Genomic DNA, 18,973 nt, shown 5'->3' with positions numbered 1-18,973 from the left:
TGTGAAATGTACAAGAGCCAGGGGCAGCTCCTGTGCATTTCAAAGGAAGAGGTGCAGGGGAGAACCCTCTCTCCCACTCAACCCTTCCTCCCCCTGCCTTTTCTTGCACCCTACCATACTCCCAGACACACAACTCCTCAACTCACTCCTGCACTCTCCCTCCCATCCAGACCCCACATCCACATTTCCTAGCAGTCCCCACCTATACACTGAACTTCTCATTTTTGGCCCCAACCTAGAGTGTAGGAAGAGCATCAGAATCTACTAGGCTGGGCCCCCTAGGTGATGGTGTGCTTCTGATTGGGTGGGTTCCCCACCCCGGATTATAGCTTTTTAAAGATCATGTTGTCCTCTGATGCTATAAACACACCCACAATTATTCCCTGAAAGTACAGTATGAAGGCAAAGAAAACCCACAATATCACTGCCAGTTATGTCCACCAACAATCAATTTATAGTCAGGGTCTAGTCAGTGATTTGGATGCTTCAGTGTGCACATCATCAGTCCACATTATTGTGCACTTATTATCGTTATTGTCATAGTTTCTCTTTCATACTGCATCTTGTCTTAGAAAGCTAACTGGGGCAGGGGCCACGTCATCCTATGCATCAGTACAGAGCCTAACACGTTAAGGGTGCCTGAACTTGATTGAGGCCTCTCAGGGTATGTCTACACTGCATTCCTCTTTCGAGAGAGGAATGCAAATGCAGCCAAGCGAAATTGCAAATAAAGCGCAGATTTGAATTTCCCGTGCTTCATTTGCATAATGGTGTCCGGGCACTTTTTCAAAATACCTTATTTTGAAAAAAACCCACTGTCTAGATGGTGTTATTTTGGAAAAAAAGACCCTTCTTTTGAAATAACCCTTACTCCTTAAAAATGAGGTTTAAGGTTTATTTTGAAAGAAGGTTTATTTTTTCGAAATAACCCCGTTTCATGGCTTTTTGTTGTTGTTAAGAAATAGGGTATTTCAAAAAAGCACCCAGACGCTATTATGCAAATGAAGTGTGGGAAATTCAAATCCATGCTTCATTTGCAATTTCACAGGGCTGTATTTGCATTCCTCTCTCAAAAGAGGAATGCAGTGTAGACATACTCTCAGTGCTACTATTTAACAATAAATAACAAAAGAACGAGGGAAATATTGTATCTTTGTACATTCATGGTCAACGTCAGTTAGGGCATGTTAGGGAACCATTATCTTACCAAAATCAAAACCAAAAGATAACTGAGAAAATGGTCCCTTTATGGCAGGTTTTAATCCAGTTGCCGTAACCTACATTAACAGCTGTGTAAGTGCTTCGTATCAGCTCTCGTTGCAATGCAATGCACTAGCCCTCAATACTTTCCTAACAACTTTCTCTTGATACAAGCTGTTGCTGGGTGCTGTCCAACTTGTTATCAATCCTGACTCACACCCCTGTATTCTAAGCAATGCCCTAGCTTGGATCACACTTTGCTTTGGAGGGGCAGTGAGGCCATTAGATTAGCAGAGCAAGGCTACGTCTACACAGCTTCTCTCTTCCGCAAAAGCCTATGCAAATGAAGCACAGATTAGCATATTGTTGTGCTTCATTTGAATAATTAATTAGGAGCCATTTTTGCACAAAACTCCCCTCTCATGCAAGAGCTGTTCTTCCTCATTTTTTCAGAAAGAACGGCTCTTGCGCAAGAGGGGGTTTTTGCGCAAAAAAACTCTGTGTAGACGGCGCCTTTTTGCGCAAAACGGCTCCTACTTAATTATGCAAATGAAGCGTGGCAATATGCTAAACTGTGCTTCATCTGCATAGGCTTTTGTGGAAGACGGAAGCTCTGTAGACATAGCCCAAGTTACATGATGCCTTCTACATAGCTCTGATTGTGTCTGATTACCACTCAAGTACATGACATGTTTTTGCAGAGGCAAGCTGGACAAATATAGAAGTGTTTGCGTCTCCTCACCTGACTTACTTTCTAGACCATATCCTGCTCAGTCAACTCACGTGAGTAGTGCCACTGAGTAATGTAGGACTATTCTCAAGAGCCAGCCGTGATTTGGCCCTTTATTTTCAGTTCTAGCAATGTACCAGATATCTACCATTTGCAGACAACTTCTGGTGTAGCTCTTAATTCAAAGACACTAATCATTCAGTATTCTTTTTTATTTGAAAATATTTGATAATCACCCATCAGTTCAATATTATAAATGATACAGTAACAAAGACCAATGATATGGAAAATGAATTGTATTATTATTTCTGTGATATCACCTTCACTCTGAGATTGTTTATTTTATTATTATTATGAAAAGTTGATCTATAAACAGAATATACAGTATTAATCATACTCAAATAAAATTAAACTGCGGGTCTCTGTAGAATTCTTCCTTTCTGGTGTTCTGTAGCACTTAACTAGTTTGGCATATGAGGTCAGACTCTGAGCCTGCAATGAACTCTTCATAGGCAGATCTGTGCACCAATGGTGAATTTAATTGACACAGGGATCTGCTTCCACTGACCCCATTGCCTAAGACTAAAAAAAAAAATTAATTATATACTAAGCTACTGTAATATATAATACATAGACATTTTAAAAACAGGATAGGCACTGTTGAGTTTGAGATCAAGTTCTGTTCTAGGCCTATCAGAAATATCATCAGACTCTTTTGTAGGGAATTTTAGCTTAGCGGTAAGAATTGTTTCCAGTTAAAATTTGGAACAGAACAACTCAGGCTGTCACTTAAATCAACAAAACTCTTTCACTGATTTTTATGAATAAAGACATACAATTAGCAGCCCATCAGGCAAATGGATCTCAGGAAAATGAAATGTACAATACACTGTGGGACAGCCAATGTCCATAAACTGGAGATTTCGTACACAAGCCAAGACAGACCAGGAAAGCGAGCAAATCTCATAAGTCCTAGAGTAATTCCAAACCAATCACCCAAATGAACTCCAATGAAGAGAAAGAAATAGATTGCTCTTCCTTCAGAGAGCTATAGCTGGTCAGAAAAGACTGGATAGATTCTCCCCTGTACAGTTACAGGTTTTTTTTCTGTTTGGGAAGGGAATAAAGAAGAGAAGAAATCAGATCATGCATTACACAGAAGGCACATTCTAAAATGTCACACACACACTACCACTTACAGAAACACAAAGTTCTGCCTAACAGACTATGTAATGAGAGTTGGTCAAATAGCACTGAATATTTTTGAGAGCTATAAAATGAAAATACATAATGAATTCCAGGACACAATGTTTCCAAGCCAATTGTTTGTTTTGTATGAGTCAAGAACTCAAAAGTTAGGAATTAATGCCAGAATTAATATTTTCTTAATTTGGTGCCCTTGTGAATATGCATTATGATATTGTGTTTAATTACATTATCACATACTATTTTTTCCAAAAGATCCCTTCCTCATTCAGTGCACACAATGGACAGTGCTCATTGAGTTTTGTGTACTCCTCATTGTTCCGTGTCTTATTTGCTGCACAATAATCAAACCTGCCATGAAGGAAACTCCTCAGACCTGAATTTGTGTCTTAGTCCTCTTGATGATCCAGTCTCAGTCTCCACCAGTGTTCCTTATAAGATGAGCGCTTGGGTGGCTGTCCAGGAGAGATTCAGGTGCCACCCAGCTGATTGGCAAAGCACCTGCAGCTGGCATCATGTGCTTCAATTAGTGGTGCATATCTGCACATACCTCAGTGCACCTAACACATTTTATTCTGCACATGGATGGAAAACATTAGAGGGAACATTGATCCCCACTCCTCTTGCTTCTTATCCCAATACCAGGCTCTCTACCCAGATAGTTCTCTTCTTCCCCTACAGGCTCACTATCCAATTCCTAGTTTCTCCGCGTTTCCATGCCCAGACCAAGACTCCTTGTACAAACAGGGTTTTTCCCCCCTCCCTGCCCCTTGTTCAATCTGTCTCTCCCCTCCCTACCCACTGGCTCACAGTCCTGGTCTCCCTCCCCAGGCTCCTCATCCAATCTCAATCTCCCCACCAAATCTACTGTCACTCCTTTTCCCAGCCATGCACAGGTCTCTGTCACATCTGTCTTTCCCTCTGCACTCTTGGCCCTGCTCTTCTCACTAGTTCATAGTCCCAGTGTTCTTGTCCATCCAGCCCCAATCTCCATCTCTCCACCCAGTGCTACATTCAGTCTCATTGTTCTTCCTACAACTAATCAACTGGGTCCCAGCCCACCCATATCCCTCTCATGGTTCCCAAGAGTTTCTCTCTTCCTTCTCCAGTCCTAGTTTTATAAAACTCCTTATCCCACTCTACTCCTTTCCCTCCTGCCAGTCTGGCTTTTGTCTACCTGGGGGAGGGAGAGGGTCATTAAGAGTACAGGAGAAACAGGCTCTCTACTCACAATTTTAGTGCCCAGCCTCATCCTGACCTGGGGCTCCCGGAAGCAGCACTTATAAGGAAAATACTTCTGAGCAGCAAAAACCCTCAGATGTAGCATGCTAAGGTGGCTAGGTGGGGGTCAGTGCTAGGGTGGACCATGCTGCTAAAATCAAAGAATTCTCTGCTGGGCATGTGCAAACTGCATATTTTTTCAGCAGCTTATGCATTTGTCAAATAAGGGCAGGTTTTCACATGGCTGGCAGAAGAGATCCCTGATGCAAAGCCCCACCCCCCTCCCCCCCACTTATCTAAAGTGCCTGCTTCAAAGCATGGAGGAACTAGACCATTTCAAAGACAACTGGGATGGAAAATTTCAGCCCTAATTGTCAAAGTTTGGCAAAGTTATAAGCAACTGAAAACAAGGTATTGGACAATCTTAATAATGGCCAATGCCTAACGGTCCAACCTAAAGCATGGTAAAATTTAAATTAGTTTTGTGATTACATGAATTCTGTTTTGGGATGAAATTGTAAAGTGAAAATAAATGGCCAATGATAAATTGCACATTGACAATATTAAGAACATTAAATTATAATAATGTGCAGCTAAAATCTTTTTTATAAAATGTTTAGTGAAGAAATGGCATAAATTAAAAATCTGCAGCTAGCAAATAATTTTCATAAACTGAATAAGGCCAGATTTCATTAACCCATTTCAAAGTCCATTTACTGATAGGGTCTGGTCTAGAATAGTGTTTCTCAACCAGTGGTATGAGTACCCTTAGGGGTACTTGAAAGAAATCTGGGGGGTACATCAACACAACTGAAATTTGGAGAAAACTGAATTTTTGTTTTAAGTTTTACAGCGCTTTATTATTTTTGTGCTTTTTACACCCCAAAATTCCACCGCCCATCTGGCAATGATTAAGTTGTTTAAACAAATGTGTTGCAATGGTAGAAAAAAATTGTGTGTGTCTGAAAACTGTAGGTACTGGAGGTACCTTTTTTTTTTTTAAAGGGGGCCACTTTATAAAAAAAGGTTGAGAAACACTGATCTAGAATATTTTCTTTTCCTTTGATGATAGATCCGGAATATTTCTCTATAATTTCTTTCTAGTCACTGGGAAGAAAAAAATCAAAAGCTCCAATCCTGCAAGCTTTCTATGAGTACAACAAACATTCAGTTCAATGACAGTCCTATGCATAGAGAAACAATCACACTAGACTCAACCTATTCTATTTCCCAAGGTATGATACCTTTTATAACCTATTATACTTTTTCTTTGAATACTGATAGTTAAACATTTAATTTTCTTTGTTTACCAGAAAGTTAGCATTAGACTTTTTTTTTCAGAAATTTAATGTGTCTTTCAAAGACAATAACGTGTTATTGAAAAAAATTGGAACCATTTTTAAAATGATAATTTCATACTTGCAAAACTGTATGTTTTCTTTCAGTGTTGTGTGACAGGACCCATGGCAGCTGGCTACAATAGTTTGGTGGAGGGCAGGCATACCTGGGTGAATGGTTTTTTGTTTCCTGAATGAACTGCCAGAGACTGTGGCCACTTAATCAATACAGGCAGACACCTGAGTTTAGTTAAGAGCTTGACTGAAGCAGCAGGCTAATTAGGCATCTGCAGCCAATTATGGCCTGCTGTGCTACTTTAAAAGGTTTTCCCTCTCAGGTAAGGGAGGGGGGAAGGAGAAGACTGAAGGACTGAGAGGAGGAAGTGTATTGTTGGAGAACTGAAAAAAGTGTGCTGAAACAGAAAAGATTTGCTCAAGTGCCAGGGAGAAGGTACTAGAGGAGTGCTTGAGGAAGAGGCCCAGGGAAATGGCTGTTGTATTGGGGCTAGAGGAAAAACCCACCAGTTGCTGCTACCTGGGCTGGAATTTGTAGTAGTGGGCAGGCCCAGGTTCCCTTCAATCCACACCATACCACTAAAAAGTCTGCTCCTGGAAAGGGAGGCTGGGATTAGAGAGGGGTTTCACCCCAATCCTTTAACTTTGCTAATGATAAGAATGGCTCAGTAATCTGTGACCCAGGTCTCTAGAAAAGATAAGAGGCAGTGAGGAGGGTCATAGTGAGCCTCTGAGGCATACAACAACTGCGTAGAAGCACAGGACCATGGGGCACAGTTGGAGCTTTGCCACAGTTATTGAACTTTATGACCCTAAGTAAAATCACCTCTGTTAAAGATATACACAGAGATGATAAAATATTGAGTCCATTTATGGATAACCATTTGCTATCAATGTCTCAATTTAATAAAAATTATGTCCAACATATCTAGACATTTTTCTTTAATTTTTAAAACCAATTATTTTTTTCAAATATTTTAAAATATTGTGTCTGGATAAATGTCTCTTTTTCCATAATAAAACTGTGGCTCTCACTTTCTTCCCAAATCTTAAATTTGCTTCAATGTATAATGGAATTTACATCTCATTCACAACCTTGCATGCTCTCTTTCTCAGCATGCCAATCTTATGCATCTCAACATTAACTTAATTACATTCCAAGATACAAACACTTTCCTGGCAAAGTTTTTTTAAGGGCTACACTTATTATGTATGCCTTCACTGATACACTATCATAAAAAACACAGCTTTATTTCCACATTTCATTCACATACAGGATGATTACATGGAATTACTTCCATATGGTATGTGAACAATCAAAGCCAAAAAAATGTTTTAAGTCTGCTAGTATCACAGCAAAAATGCCAAGGCAAGAGTGATCTGTATGTGTATTATATTGCTTATGTGTCTGATATATTCATTTTTATAACCAAACCCACCTCAGTGAAATATAAAATGTAGGAGAGATAAAACCAAGCCAAAGAAAAAAGCTTTTGTTTGTCTTCTGCTCTCAATCAAATCCTTCTTAAGAAACTGCTATAACAGAACAGAGAAAACAATGAGCTATGAGTCTAATCCAAAGCTGTCAAACACAATAGAGGAGTCTTTCCATTGACCTCATAAGGACTTTATATCAGGCCCCCCAATCCTTAGTCATGGTGCAAGATCATAAGTACTGAACTAATATTTACATGGATAATTTGCAAACTGTCTTACATTATACCTCCAAAAGCTGGAGCTCTACTATCTACACACTCTATTATCAGTACTAAATATACACTGAACCTCTACTTCAATTGTCACACACTGGCCACATGCCTCTGTCTGATAAATTTACTGTGTGCTACTGAGTGGCACAAAGTACATTTAAATCACTTGAGTTTTACCCCTAGACAATTCTCCTCATGTGGGGAAATCTCTGCTGGTTAAAATGTGGTGTGGCCACTTTCTACACCAACTGCTCTCCATCCCTGGCATAACAGGTGGAGATAAGGCAGAGTCAGGCATGTTGTACACAAGGCTGAAGTGCAAAGGGTCATGGGGGAACAGAGATCCACTACACCAGCTCTACCATTACAGAACTTATGCCAGCAGTTGAAAGCAGAGTAGGCCTTCCTGCCACACGGACTTCCACTTGAACTAAGAGAGTGGGAATCAGGAAGCCTAGGCATTGTGGCTTCCACTGTTCACTATGTTGGAGCTGTGCTTGGATGCAGTGCAGAACTCAAAAAAGCCTTTATCTGGAAATGTTGGGCCAAATTCAATTCTAGGGTATGTGTACACTGCAATGCTATTTTGGGATACCAACGGTATCCTGAAACAGCTACCCCGCATCTTTTGAATGTGTCCGTTATTGCGAAATATAGAGGATGTGCTATTTCGGCAGCCCAGTAAACCTCCTTACACACGGGATAAGGGATGTCTCAAAATAGTGTTTTATTTTGAAATTTGGTGCTGTGTAGACCCACCACATTTTTAAATAGCCCATTTCGAAAAAGAATTGAAATTAGATTTACATTGTGCAAACCGCGTATCTTATTTTGAGCTAAGGGTGAAGTGTAGATGTACCCTGTTACATCCATTGCAAACCCCATGGAAGTGAACAGAGTTGGAGAGGTACAATTGAGAACAAAGTTTGGCCATGCACAATGAGACCAAACATTCTGATTTTTTACATGATGTCTAAATGTCCCAAGAATTTTTTTGGGGAACACCTGAAATGTGCTGTTTTGATTACATAAACATATTTGGTTTTGTAGTAATTACCAATTTTCTTCCTGCTAAATTAAGCAGAATCTGCTCTGTTTACCATAGGCAACTAGTGAAATGAGTGCTCAGCATAATGAGCAGTGTATAGTGTAAAGAGAACAGTCAAATGAGTGTAGACACCATTGAAGTTGCTCTTTTCCACAACATAAATATGAATTACACTGTTCAAAGTTTTATGATTAACACATTCAGAACACTAAATTACTTGATAAAATCCTCCACTCGAAGAAATATGCCTGTGTCACTACTGATTAAAAAGGTAGCATAAGTTGAAATATGCCTGTGTCACTATTGTTCATTAGTAACACCAATGTAGTAACTCCTCGTGAAACGAGGTATACCGGTAGTTCGGAATAGGCACCCTAGTCCGAACTACCTAGTTCGAGCCCCGTGTAGCCGCGCTGCATGGGGTTCGAACCAGCGGGGATTTAAAAATGGCGGCTCCCCGCTTATGCAAATGAAGCCCGGGAAATTCAAATCCCGGGCTTCATTTGCAAGTGCGGTATGCCTACATTACCCCGCTAGTTCGAACTAGCGGGGTAATGTAGACACACCCATACAGATTCAACTTAAGAACCCCAAGTCAGCTGCTGCTGAAACTGATCAGCAGCTGATTCCAGGAATTCCGGGGCAGAGCAACTATGCCTCGGGCTTCCTGTAGTCAGCCCTGGTCAGTTTCAGCAACGGCTGACTTGGGGCCTGGGGCAGAGCAGCTGGGGTGATGCTGGGTTGCTCCAGTAGCACCGCTCCTCGGCGCTGCTGGACCAACCCAGCAGCACCCCAGCTGCTCTGCCGCAGGCGTCCTGATTCAGCCGCTGCTCAGCAGAGACGCCTGGGGCAGAGCAGCTGGGGTGCTGCCGGGTTGGTCCAGTAGTGCCCAGAGCGGTGCTGTGGGACCAACCAGCAGCGCCCCAGCTGCTCTGCCCCAGGGTCCACAACAAAAGCCTGGTCTGCGGGGGGGGGGGGGGCACACTAGCTGCGCCCCCCCCAGCAGACCAGGGACACAGGGAGCAAAGCGGCTGCGGGTGGGTGCCTCGCCTCTGAGGCTTTGCTCTGGCGCAGGACCCGCTTTGCTCCCGGTGCCCCTGGTTTGCTGGAGACGGTCCCCAGCAGACCAGGGGCACCGCGAGCAAAGCCGCAGCCGCAGCGGGGTCCCGCGCTTCTGAGGCTTTGCCAGAGCAAAGCCTCAGAAGCGCGGGACCCCGCCGCGGCTGCGGCTTTGCTCCCGGTGCCCCTGGTCTGCTTGAGACGGTCCCCAGCAGACCAGGGGCACCGCGAGCAAACCCGCAGCAGCGGCGGAGTCCCCCGCTTCTGAGGCTTTGCTCTGGCAAAGCCTCAGAAGCGCGGGAATCCGCCGCTGCTGCGGGTTTGCTCGCGGTGCCCCTGGTCTGCTGGGGACCGTCTCCAGCAGACCAGGGGCACCGGGAGCGTCCCGCGCTTCTGAGGCTTTGCTCTGGCAAAGCCTCAGAAGCGCGGGAACCCGTCGCTGCTGCGGGTTTGCTCGCGGTGCCCCTGGTCTGCTGGAGACAGTCCCCAGCAGACCAGGGACACCGCGAGCAGCTTTTCTCGCCCCGGAGGTCGAGGTGGCTGACCGCTGTCTGTGAGCTTCGGGGCGAGAAAGCCCTGTTCGTAAGTGCGGATCCAACGTAAGTCGGATCCGCGTAAGTCGGGGACTGCCTGTACATTCATATTTAAGCAAAAGGCAATATCCAAGCTATGACACAGAAACGGCATGAGAGTATTTAGAGATACTGCAACATATGACTTTATGCATAACTGTTCTACTCAAATCTTATTGATATGGAACGGTTTGCAGGCTGAATTACAATTATTAACCCAAAAGTGCTACAATTGGTGTAGCCCTCCAACATGGGCAGTTCTTCTACTCTTCATCATTGCTAAAATGTCTGTTCATATTTGCATTGATCCCACTGATTTTAGAGAGGCTAGATTGCCACTCTGTCCTACACGGCTCTGCAGGTGAGTAAGGAGCCAACAGGGCCTCATTCCACAGCACTGTACAGGATTTATCCACATAGTGATTCCAGGAACATTTGTGGTGAGTGTGAAGTGGGAAGGGAGAACAGGCTCCATACAGCTTTCACTCACCCACTATGAGCAAGCAGGAAAGGAGGAGGTGAGAATGGAAGTAGAGAGGGAGTTGTGAGGTTTGGAGAGCAGGCAAAGCCATAACTTTGTCCATCCAAGCACTTGGTTGAACTGGAGAAGCAAAATATGACTGTGGAGAGAGAGAGTCAAAGGAGTACCTCAATTACAAATCCTGCCTGTGGCTCCTCTGACACCGTCTCTCCAAAGTTATATTTTGCTTCTCTCCTCCTCTATTCTAATCCAAATGGCCCAATTCTGCCCCTTTCTCACTCTGATAAGTACCTTACCCCTTTAACATAGTGTTACTGAGGTCCATAAAACTATTCAGAGAGTAAGGTATTACTCATCATGAATAAAGGTGGCAGGCATTTTCAATCACATGCAGCAATTTCCATAATACCATCCACAAGATGTTTCCATGATTTGAAAATGTTGCCACAGCATCACATATGTTGCAACATGAGGATACCCTATAAAATAAGATGCCTATCCTGATGGCTGTTCCTGATTTAAAAAAAAAGGAGAAATTCAATTTATTCTTTAAAAAAAAAAAGAGCAAAAAAGCATCTCTCAAATTCTTTCCTAGCTATCCTCGAATGTGTGGTATTCCTCATGGAATTTCAGTAGCCTAATCTAGCACAGACTTTATAATAAGTACTCTTGGATAACTGCAAATAAGTATATAGTGAAAAGGTCAGACTTTGTGATAGGTCTATGTTAATATACAAGCAGAAAACATAATCAAGAATAAATAAACATAGGATCAATTTGCAACCTACTTTTTTCTGGTGAAACATGTGCCTTAGCTTGTCCCCTCACAAGCCTGCATGTTGAACCATCTCCTGCACAGATTCCACAGTTGTCTTCCTTGGCATTACTTCCAAGTTGTCGATCACAGCCTACTGCCTGCCAACATCAACACCACAGTCAGAAGGAGGGCAAAGCTATAGTAGACATGCTCAGGTTTCTGGAATTTTATTTATTATGTTATCCTTTTGATTTTATGAGCTGGCCTCATTCTTTCAAAGCATATCTTGCTTTTCAAATTTAAGCTATATAGGGCCTTTAAAGCAATTTCCATGCTTTTAATGATGAGCTACAACAATCTAACATGTTATGATATCCAAGCACAGAAATTCAGGAGTCACTTTACCACTATTTTTCCAACCGTATAAAACAGAGTGTAACTCGCTACAAAATACAAGGATCAACTGTTACTTTAGTTAGAATTTGCCTTTCATCACCTGCTAAAATCAGTCTCAGAGAAGAGCATTTACACAACCAAACCTAAATATTAAAGAATCACATTGGTTTTAGATCCATATTTAAGAAACACTTGTCAGTTTTCATGATTCAATATCTTGGTTATTCAAAATGTTATGGGCCCAAATTGCCGTTTCAAGTCTTTTTTCCCCAGTTAGTTACTTCACATCTGCTACTTTAGATTTAGAAAACTCTAAAGGTTTCAACCCCTCTGAGACTTATTTTATTTGAGTTTATTTTGTGTGGCACTGTCACCAAACTAAACTTCTTAATAATGATGCAAATTCTACCTATGGAAAAAGAATCTTCAGAAAAGCAAAGCATGAAACAAGTTACAGGCAGTCCCCAAGTTACGTGGATCCGACTTATGTCGGATCCTTAGATACGAACGGGGCTTTTCTCGCCGCGGAGGACGGGGGTGGCGGGACAAGCTGGATATGAGTCAACACTGTGCCCTTGTAGCCAAGAAGACTAATGGCATATTGGGGTGCATTAGGAGGAGCATTGCCAGCAGATCCAGAGAAGTGATTATTCCCCTTTATTCGGCTCTGGTGAGGCCACATCTAGAATATTGTGTCCAGTTCTGAGCCCCCCACCATAGAAAGGATGTGGATGCATTGGACAGGGTCCAGCGGAGGGTGACCAAAATGATTAGGGGACTGGAGCGCATGACATATGAGGAGGGATTGAAGGATTTAGGATTGTTTAGTCTGCAGAAGAGAAGAGTGAGGGGGGATTTGATAGCAGCTTTCAACTTCCTGAAGGGAGGTTCCAAAGAGGATGGAGAAAGGCTGTTCACAGTAGTGACGGATGGCAGAACAAGGAGCAATAGTCTCAAGTTACAGTGGGAGAGGTCTAGTGTGGATATTAGGAACAATGATTTCACTGGGGGTATGTCTACACTACCCCGCTAGTTCGAACTAGCGGGGTAATGTAGGCATACCGCACTTGCAAATGAAGCCCGGGATTTGAATTTCCCGGGCTTCATTTGCATAAGCGGGGAGCCGCCATTTTTAAAACCCCGCTGGTTCGAACCCCGTGCACCTGGTTCGAACTGCCAGTACACCTCGTTCCGAATCCTAGTCCGAACTACCTAGTTCGAGCCCCGTGTAGCCGCGCTGCACCGGGTTCGAACCAGCGGGGTTTTAAAAATGGCGGCTCCCCGCTTATGCAAATGAAGCTCGGGAAATTCAAATCCCGGGCTTCATTTGCAAGTGCGGTATGCCTACATTACCCTCCTAGTTCAAACTAGGAGGGTAGTGTAGACATACCCTAGGAGGGTGGTGAAGCACTGGAATGGGTTACCTAAGGAGGTGGTGGAATCTTCATCCCTAAAGGTTTTTAAGTCTCGGCTTGACAAAGTCCTGACTGGGTTGATTTAGTTGGGATTGGTCCTTCCTTGGGCAGAGGGCTGGACTTGATGACCTCCTGAGGTCTCTTCCAGCTCTGTGATTCTATGAATTGGTGGAGTTCTGCCACTGACTTTAGGGGGAATTGTCCTTTGTTTCAGGGGGACTGGAAATCACAATCTGAGGACAGAATCTAGTGCACTAATGCTGAAAAGTCTTCTTGCTTTCCTGTTGTTTTGTTCCATTTCTGGAGCTGCTTCCTTTCAGCTGTGGATGATTTGAGATTCAGAAGAGGCTGATAAGCCTCCTAGAGATAGGAATAGCAAACCTGAAACACTGATTGTTGCTTTGTTAGCAACAAAATGCTGAGTTAATGTGTATTGTCCTGAAAAGTTTGCATCTCCCTACACTCTCCCCCTTTCTCTTTTTTTCCACCACAATGCTTCCTCCCTCTTTTCCTTATCCTTTCTTCTCCCTTAGTTCCTGTATGTTATCTTTCACTTGTTTTTGTTCTTCAAAAGTAAGTTAATGTTGATTATTTTATTTATTTTATTTTAAATATTTTACCCTGCCTCTCTATTTAAAATATTTGAGGCAGCTTATAAAATTTTTAAATACAATACAAATATATATAAAAATTTAAAATACGAAACCCCAGAGGGACACAAAACCTGCTAAAACATTGAGAAGGGGAACATACACATACAGACTCAAACATTAATAAAAGCATGAGTAAAAAGGGTGGCTTTAGCTTGGCGCTGAAAAAATACTAGTGTTGGCGCCACGTGAATATCTCAAGGAAGAGAATTCCACAGCCTGGGAACAAAAGCTGAGAAGGTCCTGTTCTGCGTAGATGTTAATCTTATCTCCACAAGTGGGGGGAATACGAAGCAGAGCCTCCCCAGCTGACCTCAATCCCTTCAGATACCCCGGACCCAACCTGTTTAAGGCTTTATAGGTCATAACTGAAACCTTAAATTGTGCCCGGAAACATACTGGAAGCCAGTGCAGCTGCCGAAGCACTGGCATAATGTGCTCTGTATAACGAGTATTAGTTAAGACTCGAGCAGCCGCATTCTAGATCAGTTGAAGTTTCCAAAATCTCTTTAGAGGCAACCCCACATAAAGCGCATTACAGTAATCCAATGTGGATGTAACAAGAGCATGGATCACTGTGGCCAAGTCACGCTTGTTCAGGAAGGGTAACAGCTGGCGGATCAGATGAAGCTGCCCAAAAGCACTCTTGACCACCGAAGAAATCTGGTTTTCAAATGTTAAAAAAGGGTCCAAGAGGACTCCCAAGCTAAGTACCTGTTCTTTCAGGGGGAGAGTAACCCTGTCTAGAACAGGTACCATGCCACATTCCCAAACAGATGGCCTCCTGATCCACAGGACCTCAGTCTTTATTCAACTTCAGTTTCTTTGACTTCATCCAAACTATCACCACCTCCAGACACTGGTTTAGATCAGTCACCACCATACCTGGTTCTGATGTCACAGGGAAATAGAGTTGGGTGTCATCTGCATATTGATGGCACCGTCCTCCAAAACTCCTTATGACCTTTCCCAGCAGCTTCTTACAGATATTAAACAGCATAGGGGACAAGATGGAACCTTGCGGGACCCCATAGCACAATCGCCACGTGGTTGAATAGCAGCCCCCTAGCTCCACCTTCTGAAAATGTCCTGACAGGGAGGACTGGATTGCAAAACAGTGCCTCCAATACCCAACTCTGCCAGGTCGATGGTATCAAAAGCTGCTAAGAGGTCTAAGAGAATCAACAGGGATGCACTCCCCCGTCTATCTCCTGGTGTAAGTCGTCTACCAGGGCAACAAAGGTGGTTTCAATTCCAAAACCAGGCCTAAAGCCAGACTGAAATGGATCTAAATAATCTGTTTCTTCCAAGAAAGCTTGGAGTTGCAATGCCACCGCCCGCTCGAGTACCTTGCCCAATAAAGGAATATTAGAAACTGGGCGATAGTTATTTAAATCATGTGGGTCCAGGGAAGGGTTCTTGAGTAAGAGTTTTATCACTGCCTCTTTCAAGGTGGCAGGAACCATAACAGATCTAAAAGATGCATTAATAATCCCCTGGACCCAGCCAGTCATCCCTTCCCGGCTAGATTTAATAAGCCATGAAGGGCAGGGGTTGAGTGAGCACGTGGTCGGTCGCACTCCTCCAAGCACCTGGTCCACATCCTCAGTCTGCAATAGCTGAAGCTGATCCAAAGAAAAACGACTGGGCAGTGCACTCAACACATTCTGTGCCCCACTTTCATAGCAGCCAGAGTCCAAATCAGACCAAAAGTGAGCAATGTTATATGCAAAGTGCTTTGCAAACAGATCACAGCGGGGAGACAAGAGCTCCTCCATTTCATCATGAGTGCCAGACAGTAACAAGCCCCGCACCACTTGAAACAGTTCCGCTGGATGGCATTGTGCGGATGTGATACGGGTGGAATAGTAACTTTTCTTTGCTGTCAGCACCACCACAGAATAAGCTCACAATTCAGCTCTAACCCACAATCGATTAGACTCAGCTCAAGGTCTCCTCCAGAGGTGTTCTAGCCTTTGCACAGACCGTTTTGCTGCCATCAACTCCCCAGAAAACCATGGAGCAAACTTGGCTCGACTAGCCCGAAGAGGGCACTTAGGAGCAATCATGACAGCTGCCCAGGCTACCTCGATGTTCCATATATTGACTAGGGCATCTACAGGACCATTTGCCATGATGGCTGAACAATCCCTCAGGGACCTCAGGAAGCCCTCCGGATCCATCAGCCTCTGAGGGCAGATCATCTTAATTGGTCCCCCGCCTCTGTGGAGGAGAACGTCAGCAGATAGTCTAAACTTGACTAGGTAGTGATCAGTCCATGACAAAGGGAGTATAACCACATCCGTTATCCCAAGAATTCTGTCACCCTTACTCCAAAAGACTAGATTGAGCGTATAACCTGCAACATGCGGTGGGGCAGTTATGTCTTGGGATAGTCCTAGGGTGGTCATGGTATCCATAAAATCTTGGGCCAGACCAGACAGCACAGCCTCAGCATGGATATTCTCAGCAAGACCAGAAGCCTCAGGGTTCTCAGAGTCAGAAAGTCTGCAGATGATACCAAACTGTTTAGGATAGTCAAGACAGAAGCAGACTGTGAGGGACTCCAAGAAGATCTCACCAAACTGAGTGATTGGGCAACAAAATGGCAAATGAAATTTAATGTGGCTAAGTGTAAAGTAATGCACATCGGGAAAAATAACCCCCAACTATACGTACAGTATGATGGGGGCTAATTTGGCTACGACAAATCAGGAAAGAGATCTTGGAGTTATCGTGGACAGTTCTCTGAAAACTTCCACACAGAGTGCAGCGGCGGTCAAAAAGGCAAATAGGATGCTAGGAATTATTAGGAAAGGGATAGAAAATAAGACCCAGAATATCTTACTGCCCCTGTATAAAACTATGGTACGCCCACATCTTGAATACAGTGTACAGATGTGGTCTCCTCACCTCAAAAAAGATATTTTGGCCTTGGAAAGGGTTCAGAAAAGGGCAACTAAAATGATTAGGGGTTTGGAAGGGGTCCCATATGAGGAGAGGTTAAAGCGACTGGGACTTTTCAGTTTAGAAAAGAGGAGACTGAGGGGGGATATGATAGAGGTCTATAAAATCATGAGTGGCGTGGAGAGGGCTGATAAAGAAAAGTTATTTATTAGTTCCCATAATAGAAGAACTAGAGGACACCAAATGAAATTAATGGGGAGCAGGTTTAAAACCAATAAAAGAAAGTTCTTCTTCATGCAGTGTGTAGTCAACCTGTGGAACTCCTTGCCAGAGGAGGCTGTGAAGGCTAGGACTATAATAGAGTTTAAAGAGAAGCTGGATAAATTCATGGAGGTTAGGTCCATAAAAGGCTATTAGCCAGGGGATAAAATGGTGTCCTTGGCCTCAGAGGCTGGAGAGGGATGGCAGGAGACAAATCGCATGATCATTGTCTTCGGTCCACCCTCTCTGGGGCACCTGGTGTTGGCCACTGTCAGTAGACAGGATACTAGGCTAGATGGACCTTTGGTCTGACCCAGTACGGCCGTTCTTATGTTCTCAATGCCATGTCCGAGACCACCTTGGCCAGGTCGAACAAAGCGTCTGTCGTACAGTGTGGTGGACGGTACACAAGCAGCATACCCAACCTATCCCGGCCACCCAACATCAAGTACAAACCCTCGAATCTAACACTTTGTTGGACCAAGGCCCTAGCCAGTGAGATGGTATCTCAATAGACAGTCACCATCCCACCTCCCCAACCATTAAACCGCGGCTGATGCTGTACCGAGAACCTAGCCGGGCACAATTGGGAAAGGTTGATGCCTCCCTCCACTCCCAGCCAGGTCTCAGTGATACAAACCAGGTCTGCCCCTTCATCCAGGATTAAATCATGGATGACAGCTGTCTGGGGGGTTACTGACCTGGCATTCAGCAGCAGCACCCGCAGGGCTAATGGCCAGGTATTAAAGTTCCCAGAGTTATTGAGAATCTCAAAGATCACCGTCTGTGACCCAGCTATTGAATAAAATCTTTGCAGTTTCCTTCCACACAGTGGTTGCCTCACCACAAATCTTGATGCCCAGACTTTTGCTTGGAAGGAAACTGCAAAGATTTTATTCAATAGCTGGGTCACAGACGGTGATCTTTGAGATTCTGACCACTAGCTGAGGTTTACTGCTTAAACCAAACAGGCCTGTTTAGCACTGCTATATAACTAATTATATAATTCATTAGCTGTAGCATAAAGGCAGGAGGCTGCCCCGGCAGTGGGCGGCTGCTGGCAGACTGCCCCTAAGGGGTGAGCCAAAGGGGGCTGCCCTTTGGGGGAGCCCTTTGGGGTCAGACCAAGGGTGAGGGTGTGTGTTGTGGTGGTAGTGGCTGTGAGTGATATATTATAATTTTTGAGCGTGTGTCAGTGTGTGCTGGTGAGAGAAGCACACTGTTGGATGTGTGGTGGCGTATTCAGTCCCTGGTGAGAACCTTGTCCTTGTTCAACCTCATCAGATTTCTTTTGGCCCAATCCTCTAATTTGTCTAGGTCACTCTGGACCCTATCCCTGCACTCCAGTGTATCTACCTTTCCCCCTAGCTTAATGTCATCTGCAAACTTGCTGAGGGTGCAATCCATCCCCTCATCCAGGTCACTAATAAAGATCTTGAACAAAACCGGTCCAAGAACAGATCCTTGGGGCACTCCACTAGAAACTGACTGACAACCTGACATCGAGCTGATGATCACTACCCGTTGGGCCCAACAGTCTAGCCATCTTTCTAGCCATCTTACAGTCCATTTATCCAATCCATATTCCCTTACCTTACTGGCAAAAATATTGTGGGAGACCGTATCAAAAGCTTTGCTAAAGTCAAGGTATATCACATCCACTGGCTTTCCTATATCCACAGAGCCAGGTACCTCATCATAGAAGCTAATCAGATTGGTCAGGCACGACTTGATCTTCGTGAATCCATGTTGACTATTCCTGATCACTTTCCCCTCTTCCAAGTGCTTCAAAATGGATTCCTTGAGGATCCCCTGTATGATTATTCCAGGGACTGAGTGAGGTAAGGCTGACAGGTCTGTAGTTCCCTGGATTGTCCTTCTTCCCTTTTTTAAAGATGGGCACTACATTTGCCTTTTTCCAATCTTCCAGGATCTCTCCCAATCTCCATGAGTTTTCAAAGATAATGGCCAAAGGCTACACAATGACACTTGCCAACTCCCTCAGTACC

At 43.9% G+C, this 18,973-nt stretch overlaps 1 protein-coding gene across 6 annotated transcripts in view; it reads right to left on the bottom strand.

The window, feature by feature from the left end:
- Positions 1–18,973, bottom strand: part of ADAMTSL3 (ADAMTS like 3) — a 395,806-nt gene that overhangs the window by 138,003 nt on the left and 238,830 nt on the right. For all 6 annotated transcript variants that reach the window (XR_012895741.2, XM_006139251.5, XM_075897127.2 and 3 more), the window contains exon 7: positions 11,367–11,493. Coding sequence is in view for 5 of the 6 variants with exons in the window: in XM_006139251.5 (XP_006139313.3) it covers positions 11,367–11,493 (127 nt within the window). In the remaining variant the exon portion in view is untranslated. The remainder of the gene's footprint in view (positions 1–11,366; positions 11,494–18,973) is intronic.

This window comes from Pelodiscus sinensis, chromosome 14 (assembly GCF_052426305.1).
Source record: "Pelodiscus sinensis isolate ZL-2025 chromosome 14, ASM5242630v1, whole genome shotgun sequence".
NCBI lineage: Eukaryota > Metazoa > Chordata > Testudines > Trionychidae > Pelodiscus > Pelodiscus sinensis.
Note: the sequence above shows the minus strand (reverse complement) of the source record. Positions and strands in the feature narration are given on the sequence as shown.